This window comes from Triplophysa rosa, linkage group LG1 (assembly GCF_024868665.1).
Source record: "Triplophysa rosa linkage group LG1, Trosa_1v2, whole genome shotgun sequence".
Lineage (NCBI taxonomy): Eukaryota > Metazoa > Chordata > Actinopteri > Cypriniformes > Nemacheilidae > Triplophysa > Triplophysa rosa.
Genome location: NC_079890.1, coordinates 33,219,639 through 33,228,686, shown reverse-complemented (window position 1 = coordinate 33,228,686; position 9,048 = coordinate 33,219,639). Strand labels below are relative to the sequence as shown.

Genomic DNA, 9,048 nt, shown 5'->3' with positions numbered 1-9,048 from the left:
AAGAGGTTTAGACCATCCAAATGTGTTTCTTCTCACACACTTTTATTTACAGACAAAACCAATATCATTGTGCGTATTACAGCATTAGTGCACCACATTTTTCTTTCTTTAAACAAAACTTTTTAAAGTCATTTAATTCATAAAAAAACATGAAGTATATACCCCTGTCAGTCAGCACTATTATAAATATGTATCATCAAGAAAACGACAGCAAAGACAAACATGAAGTGATGACGTCATGCAGACTCTACTTTCTAGGAACATCAGTGAATATGCGTAGACCGTGCATGGCTTTAATCTCATCTTTGAGAGCCTGTTGAACAACAATTCAAAGATTATTATGTAAGAGCAAATACTGTTTTAATGACATGAAATAGCATGTGACGATACATTTTGTCTATATGACTAAACTTTAGCTTGGACATTATGCATTATTATTGGTCTTGAAAACAAAAGTCACTTGGTGTAATAATTTAATATCATCGAATGCAATGACACTCAACCATCTCTAATTCTTCTTTTTAGGTTAGAAGACTTATATATTAATGCCCGAAATGGTTTATTTACAGTATAACCGTATAACGGACACTTTAGTACTCCTTAACCCACCTGATTTACTATCTGGTGCTGCTGCACAGTTCTCTTGCCTCTAAATTCGTCAGACTCGATGTGTACTTCATACATTGCACCACAGCCCCCTGAAACAAAACAAAACAAATACATAACTGCATACCTACAGTACAAGTCACATCTGTAAGTTTAATTCTGTTCTCAAACTCACCGGATATATCCACAACCTTGACCGAGGAAGCCTGAGGAAACTTCTCTTTTAATATCTGTGAAATGCGCGTTTCTCCAACTGTGTGACTGGATGATGAAGACCGCGCAATGCTATTCCTACCCAACACGTACGTCTGAAGACACAGGTGAACATGACAGCAGTCGCAAGTGTTACAATAACATACTGGCTGGCTTTTGATGATAAAATGATCGCGTAACCGTGACTTCATGCACAGAACACTGTGTGGGTAACGTTACACAAACTCTTTTGTCATGAACGCAATGCACGAACCATCTCACATCAACACAAATAACTGTCATCTTCAAAACAAGCAACATACGTTATATCTGATGGCTTTGAGAAGGGACATTTTGGTGCCGAGGTTGTTCATCAAAGTGGAAATATTTTCAGAACGAGCTTTACAAAGTCATGTCCTGTTCCGTTTAAGCGCCCGATCGTCTCAGAGTTATGTCGTCATTAGCTTCGGGTGCATAAACGTAGCATTGTGCTATTTGAACCAGTTGCCGCGGTGTGTCAACTGCGCCGCCATATTGGTGAGGGCAATAAAAACACATTTAACGTTCACAGGTCACACCACGAATTCAATGCTTGACAAGAACAAGTTTTCAGTATCTTATGACAACAAATATTTTCTAATAATAAATAAGTACATTAAGACAGAACGTTGTGTACTCCACGAAATTAAGAAATTAACGTAAATTGTGTGATTTTTTACATTTAAAAAGCGTAGCTTTTCTGATGCACAAAATTCTGATGCTTTTCTGATGCACAAAAACTGCTAAGCATCACTAGTCCTTGTACGTTTAATATATGTTTGTTTAAAAGTGTATTTAAGGGTTGTTACTCGATTCTTCACGTGCAGATTTTGACCCTTGTAGCTCTAACACAATTCAAATAAGAATTCAATAGAAGCAATAACAATTTCATCTTTAATGACTACGTAAACAATATATTTATACATTACATTTGACATTTGCACAGCTTTCAAATGGAGACCATGTCTATCAAACTATTTGTGTTCAGAGGGTTATAAAAAGTGCAACCAGACACAAAATGATGACATTTCAGTGAAGATATCAACATCTGCAGGACGTTCCCCACAGCTTGCATTTGGAATGGGCAGGTGACAGAGGGACATGAAACGCTTAACTGCTGTCTGGTATAAAGTATCCATGCATGTCCATGTGAAACTCTGCATCTACGTATGCCCGTGCAACCTCTTTGAAAGACTTCCCATCAAGCACCAGCAGAAAGCAACGCTGGCCGGGTTTGGTGTTTATGACGGATGTTAGGACTACCCCTACACAAAATCAAATGCATGATTAGTTTAAGGTTATGATAAGTTAAGTAGTACAATTATACAACTCCAAAGCATAAAATGAAATACCATCTCAGTTTTATTAAGGCATCAGAATTTGGTGAAAAGGAAAAGCATATTATTATATTACAGGATGAAAAAAACTAACCATCATCTTCATCAACTGCATTGGGCCTGGGAACAAAAACTGACTCTGAGGCGAAGCAGTCCTCCTCTGTCCATTCAATCTGCTGCTTGGTTACAACGTCAAGCTTCACAATCTATAAAAGATGTTCTGTCCTTACTATTAGTTCAATAGCATTACCTGGTAAAACATTTAACTTTTCATACCTTTATGGCCACTGGAGATTTGTCCACTAAACACGCATACGCATATCTGTACTTTCTTCCATTGAAAATGTAATTAATTCTTGGAAGTTCCACACCTAAATGCAATATGCAGATTAAGATTATACACATAGTAAAACAAAGAATGTTTATTACTCATAGTGGAAAAAACATACTTCATCTCACCATCAAAGAGAACTTCGCCCTGACACAGAACTTTTCCATCTTTCTCTTTCACAGCACTCGCCGTCGTATATTCAAGTTTGACCAGATCCTCACCTGTCTCACCCTGCGGGTGTCAAAAAATTATTTCATTCAATTCAATCCTAGTGAACGCCTTCCTTTTAGAATGTTAATGAAACAATGATCTACCTTGTCACTAAGGGGCAACACAAATCTTTTGCACCTGGGCTTACAGTACAAGGGGTTAGTGTCAGAGGCCAACGGCTCCTTCAGCTTGGCCAGGTAAAACATATCATACAAGCCGTTGTCATCATAGGCGATCACATCACAAACAACATGGCCGTCATCTTCAAAGGCATTGACCTGATGGTACACACACATCGCACCCGTGTAGAATTTCGTCCCGACCTCCTTCTTTGTCTTTCGATCGATGAGATGAATCAACGTCTGGGGATAAAAAGAGAAATTACAGGAACGTTCTCAGCAGACAGGTGCGCAGGTGTGCACACTGGCAAAAATCAAAATTTCTTACACTTTCTTCTGGGTTGAACTTCATGCAGCTGGCCCAGCTGACTTTCCTTAGATAGGCTGTGGCCATTTTCAGGATGTCCAGCTTCAAAGGCTGTTCGATGAATATGAAGTAGTTATCGGTCATGCCAAAGCTGTGGTGATAACTGGGTGTGAGGAGGGAGCGACAAGGCACGGTGCAAACAACCTCGACGTTCTTCAAAGCCGTCTGCGATTGGTCTGACCCACCTGAATACAGGAACAATCATTGAGGGTTAGAAACTGTAGGGTAGTTTTTTGTATAACTAAACAAACCGTTTCATATAGTATTTATAAGTGCAAGTAAACCCCAGCAAAATTGGTTACCAGAGTGTTGCTATGTGGTTGGTAGGGAATTCTGGAAGTTTTTTTTAACACATTAGGTGGTTGCTAGCAAAGCCATTGAGAAAGAGAGAGAGTTGCGTCAACTCCGTTGACTCCAATTGAACAGTTTTTTCACAACAATGGCGGTTCATGGAGTCTCTCAATAGTTCCCGGAAGTTACTAGTAACGCATGGAGCCGCGGCTAAACAGACCAGTTGAGGTACACTTTTAACCCATTTAAAGACGCAAGTCATTTAATGAATAAAAAAATGAAAGAAATAATAGAGACATCATAACTTCCTGGAACTATCTGAAGGCTCCATGAATCACGGGACACGTGAAAAATTTGAACTTCCTTTGTCGCGACTCTCTCTCTCTCTCTCTCTCAACGGCTCTTGTTGCTAGGTGGTGTTCAATACTTTTTTTGCGTATTAGCAATGGCAACGGTGTAAAAATGCACACATCTCACACAATAAGGTATGTACAGATCATGAAACAATAATCAAAGTGATTTGCATTCCCAATTTTAAAATGTCAACAATCTTACCTGCTCCTGGAACTTTGAACAATGTGTATTTTGTTTTGCCCTTCTCTGCGATGGATGTGCCCATACTGTAGCTGTTTCCTTCTTTATCATAATGTGTATGTGATGCTACCATATTTACTGGTAGATGTTTTAGGTAGTCCACCTTAATAAAGAAGCAGGAACAATATTCGTATGAACAAGCAAAACTACTTACTTCTTTTACAGGAATAAGAAAGAAGTTTTTATTTACCTTGTCTTGAGTCTCTAAAGTGACGGGGTCAATTTTGCGAATATAGTTAGTTTCAGATGTGGCATGATAATCATTTCCATATTTGATGATGTTATTGGCACAGTTATCAGTGAAGTCTGGGATAGTGTGACTGAGAAAGGTGATCACTCTGAAATGTACAAAATGTATTTCATTTACAATCATTAATTCCATCTTCGAACCGCACTGTAGGATATGCCTTCACATGTATGCAGCACATCAACACCAACCAAGTCATTTTTCGAAATTTCATAAGCTTTAAAACTGAATATGTGAAAATACATGTCCATGTAAAAATAATAGAATTTCGGAAAACGGCTACCTACTTGGAGAAAATGTTTTTACACGGGTCTGGGTAAGCCATGGTGCCCATTTCTGATACCACTATTCTGTTGGCTTGCATGTTGGAGTTGAAGGTGTCACCTCTGAGAAATTTGCTCCTGTATGTCAACTCTCCTAAAAAAATAAGGAATACTGTATTAGTAATGCAGGTCTATCCAAAGTTAACAAAGGTCCTAGGTCTAGGCTAGGGATGGTATAAATTATTGATAAAAGACTTTGGATATTCAATAAAATATTTCTTATGTCAGCACTCATGGCATAAGCAATGAGGAAAATACCATTTTTAATAGAGAAACTGTGTAAAAGTGCCATTCCATCAAACCAATGGTTATAGGAGGTCTCTCCCACAGAAAAGAGACCGGGACCATTGCGTACAAGAGTGCCTTCTAGCCAATCAGGAAGCAAACCTTCAGAAATCACAATAAAAGAAAAACAATAAAGCAATTTACAATTTCACGTCTACTCCGGTCATTAATGAAATTCATAAATTGTGATTTATGAGTCACTTTGTATAAAAGTATATTTTCCTGTTCATCTGCTGTTTATAGCTGCTTGTCTGTAGATGTCAGCAGATATCCATATACTACAAAATATACTTCTGTTCAAAAGCTTAGGGTCACTTTAGTACAAAGCTTTGGGTCACTTTAGTACAAAGCTTTTGATCTGAAGGCATAGTCAAATGTCTTTTGAAAACGAGAACTATATAAAATATAATTGTGCAAACATACTGCGTTTCGTTTTCCCCAAAAAACTAGTATTTAACAGCTTTGATGTCTAAAATGAGGAAAATAGAAGTCAGTAAGTGACCCTAAAAGTTTGAACGTAAGTGTAACGTTACTGTGTGAAGAGTTATTTCCCCAAAATGCGATAACTCGGTTTAAAAAAATCAAAAATCATGTTTTTTATTATGTTATCATGTTTTACTGTGTTAGTTAGCTATATATTTTATTTAGTTATTATGGCTTATATCAAAACAAACCAACTGCAGTTTGATTGATATTAGGCCTCATTGGAATACACAATTAAAAAAAAAAGTTATCTCATTTTGGAAATAAACTCTTCATATAGTAGTGCACTGCGTAGTGTGTTTTCTAAGAAAGCACTTTCTCATTTGATTGTTTTTTTACATGTGGCTAGACAGCAATACGAGCAAGACAATCCTCCAAAGATATGCAACGTTACACTTCGTGAATCGCGGAGATATGTTTAACTACGACATTAACATGTTAACTATAAACGCGCTGCTTTCACTGGGAAATGCAACACAGCAGCTTCGATTCTTCCTTACCTTTCACTTCTGCTTTAATGGGGTCGGGGTGTTCCTCCTTGTTTTTACCGTAGTCGTACTGCATCTTTCCTCCAAAATGCTCTTCAGTCTGCAGTTAAGTGGCAATTCAGTGTAATTTTCTGTATTTATAAACTCTGACTCGCTCTATCTAGGCGTTTCGGACTTCATACTGTGTTGCAGTTGCACAGACCTACTAAATGACATTAAGTATCGCGAGACCAACTCGAAAGCCGCGCTTTGGAATCGCTTTCGCGATACTTGATGTCATACGCTGATCGGTCTGTGCAGCCACGAAGAAACTCGAACACGGACTCCGCCTTTCAGCACGATCAACAACAAGGTCACTGAGTTCTAAATAACGATGATTTGAATGATAGCTTTCCTTATCGTGCTTTAATTACTGGCCTTGTCATAATCTTGGCAGTCTTGAAGTGTCAAGAATGGCCTAGGTGGTGAAAAATGGAAATATTTAATTTAATTTGAATAACAATCAAATTTGTGTACACAGATATTGATCTGCCTATATTGTTTTAATATTAAGTACTGCTCTGCTGAAGAAAAACATACGAATTCTACAATTAATCTTCCACAAGGACCCTCAAATTTAGCTTTGGGCACCCATGGGCCCTCAACTAGCATGTTTACATTAAAAAAATACAGTAAAAAGTTAAAGTTTACAATTAGCCTACGAACACGGTTACATTTCTAAGGTGATACAGACCAACATATAAATGTTGCATTTTACTGGGTTCTGTACATGATACTGTTAAATACTGTTATGATTTGATAATAGCTGAAAACACTAAACTAATCTATGTAAACTGCAAGATAATTAGACCTTATCTGTGTTGTGAGGAAACATCTTATTAAAAGACAAGATAGTGGTTAAAAGATAATTGACGCACCAAGAGTATTGTCAAACTTAACGAAAAGCAAGTAAATTATACAAACCCGATTCCAAAAAAGTTGGGACACTGTACAAATTGTGAATAAAAACAGAATGCAACGATGTGGAAGTTTCAAATTTCAATATTTTATTCAGAATACAACATAGATGACATATCAAATGTTTAAACTGAGAGAATGTATCATTTTAAGGGAAAAATAAGTTGATTTTAAATTTCATGGCATCAACACATCTCAAAAAAGTTGGGACAAGGCCATGTTTACCACTGTGTGGCATCCCCTCTTCTTTTTATAACAGTCTGCAAACGTCTGGGGACTGAGGAGACAAGTTGCTCAAGTTTAGGAATAGGAATGTTGTCCCATTCTTGTCTAATACAGGCTTCTAGTTGCTCAACTGTCTTAGGTCTTCTTTGTCGCATCTTCCTCTTTATGATGCGCCAAATGTTTTCTATGGGTGAAAGATCTGGACTGCAGGCTGGCCATTTCAGTACCTGGATCCTTCTTCTACGCAGCCATGATGTTGTAATTGATGCAGTATGTGGTCTGGCATTGTCATGTTGGAAAATGCAAGGTCTTCCCTGAAAGAGACGACGTCTGGATGGGAGCATATGTTGTTCTAGAACTTGGATATACCTTTCAGCATTGATGGTGCCTTTCCAGATGTGTAAGCTGCCCATGCCACACGCACTCATGCAACCCCATACCATCAGAGATGCAGGCTTCTGAACTGAGCGCTGATAACAACTTGGGTTGTCCTTGTCCTCTTTAGTCCGGATGACATGGCGTCCCAGTTTTCCAAAAAGAACTTCAAATTTTGATTCGTCTGACCACAGAACAGTTTTCCACTTTGCCACAGTCTATTTTAAATGAGCCTTGGCCCAGAGAAAACGCCTGCGCTTCTGGATCATGTTTAGATATGGCTTCTTTTTTGACCTATAGAGTTTTAGCCGGCAACGGCGAATGGCTCGGTGGATTGTGTTCACCGACAATGTTTTCTGGAAGTATTCCTGAGCCCATGTTGTGATTTCCATTACAGTAGCATTCCTGTATGTGATGCAGTGCCGTCTAAGGGCCCGAAGATCACGGGCATCCAGTATGGGTTTCCAGCCTTGACCCTTACGCACAGAGATTGTTCCAGATTCTCTGAATCTTTGGATGATATTATGCACTGTAGATGATGATAACTTCAAACTCTTTGCAATTTTTCTCTGAGAAACTCCTTTCTGATATTGCTCCACTATTTTTCGCCGCAGCATTGGGGGAATTGGTGATCCTCTGCCCATCTTGACTTCTGAGAGACACTGCCATTCTGTGAGGCTCTTTTTATACCCAATCATGTTGCCAATTGACCTAATAAGTTGCAAATTTGTCCTCCAGTTGTTCCTTATATGTACATTTAACTTTTCCGGCCTCTTATTGCTACCTGTCCCAACTTTTTTGGAATGTGTAGCTCTCATGAAATCCAAAATGAGCCAATATTTGGCATGACATTTCAAAATGTCTCACTTTCAACATTTGATATGTTATCTATATTCTATTGTGAATAAAATATAAGTTTATGAGATTCGTAAATTATTGCATTCCTTTTTTATTCACAATTTGTACAGTGTCCCAACTTTTTTGGAATCGGGTTTGTATATATAAACACAACGTTGTATGATTTTCTCTGTGTAACCATATGTGACAAAGTGAGCTGAATGTTTCATTCATTCTTTATGACTTGCACAGGATATTGTGGGATTGAGAGCCAATGCTGTGTGAACTGGCTGCTGGAATCACAGGAACATGCCATGTGCCAAGCGCTTTACATCAAAACAGAGACCCTATAAAGGAGATGGACAACTTACTCTCTATATAAATAAATAAGAAAAATGTAAAGGTAACTGTACTCCTGCCTTACAGTTTCTATTTATTGGTCCATTTAGTCACCATGCTAGACAAATTAAAACAAAAACTATTAACTTCTCAATGCAGAGAACACATTTCCACAATAGAAAACCATTTTTTTCTATCAGATAAGTGTGGGTCCTATCAGATTTGTGGTATGATTTAATTATGGCCATCAGTGCTGTACATTGCCCTTTTTGAACTTTACTCATAACAATAAATTGTTACATCATTTCATTACACAAACATCAAAAGTGTTTGATTGCACTTTCCTTTGGATAAAATGTCACACCAGCAGCAAGCGATTTGTGAAAATGAATGGTATTTTAGT

The 9,048-nt window shown here is 37.9% G+C and overlaps 2 protein-coding genes across 2 annotated transcripts; both read right to left on the bottom strand.

Moving 5' to 3' along the window:
- Positions 1-27: 27 nt before the first annotated feature.
- On the bottom strand, positions 28-1,252 carry bola3 (bolA family member 3). Its single transcript, XM_057341418.1, has 4 exons — positions 1,122-1,252; positions 782-914; positions 610-698; positions 28-313 (listed from the first exon to the last, which is right to left on the bottom strand). The coding sequence occupies exons 1-4, from the start codon at positions 1,170-1,172 to the stop codon at positions 248-250; spliced, it is 339 nt and encodes a 112-aa protein (XP_057197401.1). The 5' UTR covers positions 1,173-1,252; the 3' UTR covers positions 28-247.
- Positions 1,253-1,717: 465 nt separating this feature from the next.
- Positions 1,718-6,098, bottom strand: bco1 (beta-carotene oxygenase 1). Its single transcript, XM_057339326.1, has 11 exons — positions 5,925-6,098; positions 4,915-5,043; positions 4,621-4,750; positions 4,277-4,424; positions 4,048-4,189; positions 3,163-3,386; positions 2,820-3,077; positions 2,634-2,736; positions 2,451-2,545; positions 2,269-2,380; positions 1,718-2,102 (listed from the first exon to the last, which is right to left on the bottom strand). The coding sequence occupies exons 1-11, from the start codon at positions 5,986-5,988 to the stop codon at positions 1,948-1,950; spliced, it is 1,560 nt and encodes a 519-aa protein (XP_057195309.1). The 5' UTR covers positions 5,989-6,098; the 3' UTR covers positions 1,718-1,947.
- Positions 6,099-9,048: the final 2,950 nt, after the last annotated feature.

What these genes read in the sequence shown, in the direction of transcription:
- bola3 (XM_057341418.1), bottom strand. Translation starts at nt 1,172, where the DNA reads ATGAACAACCTCGGCACCAAAATGTCCCTTCTCAAAGCCATCAGATAT. An exon ending in CAAGGTTGTGGATATATCCG is followed by an intron (nt 699 to 781) that starts GTGAGTTTGAGA and finishes GTTTTGTTTCAG; the next exon opens with GGGGCTGTGGTGCAATGTAT. An exon ending in AGCACCAGATAGTAAATCAG is followed by an intron (nt 314 to 609) that starts GTGGGTTAAGGA and finishes GTTGTTCAACAG; the next exon opens with GCTCTCAAAGATGAGATTAA.
- bco1 (XM_057339326.1), bottom strand. Translation starts at nt 5,988, where the DNA reads ATGCAGTACGACTACGGTAAAAACAAGGAGGAACACCCCGACCCCATT. An exon ending in CATTAAAGCAGAAGTGAAAG is followed by an intron (nt 5,044 to 5,924) that starts GTAAGGAAGAAT and finishes TGATTTCTGAAG; the next exon opens with GTTTGCTTCCTGATTGGCTA. An exon ending in CAGTTTCTCTATTAAAAATG is followed by an intron (nt 4,751 to 4,914) that starts GTATTTTCCTCA and finishes TTATTTTTTTAG; the next exon opens with GAGAGTTGACATACAGGAGC.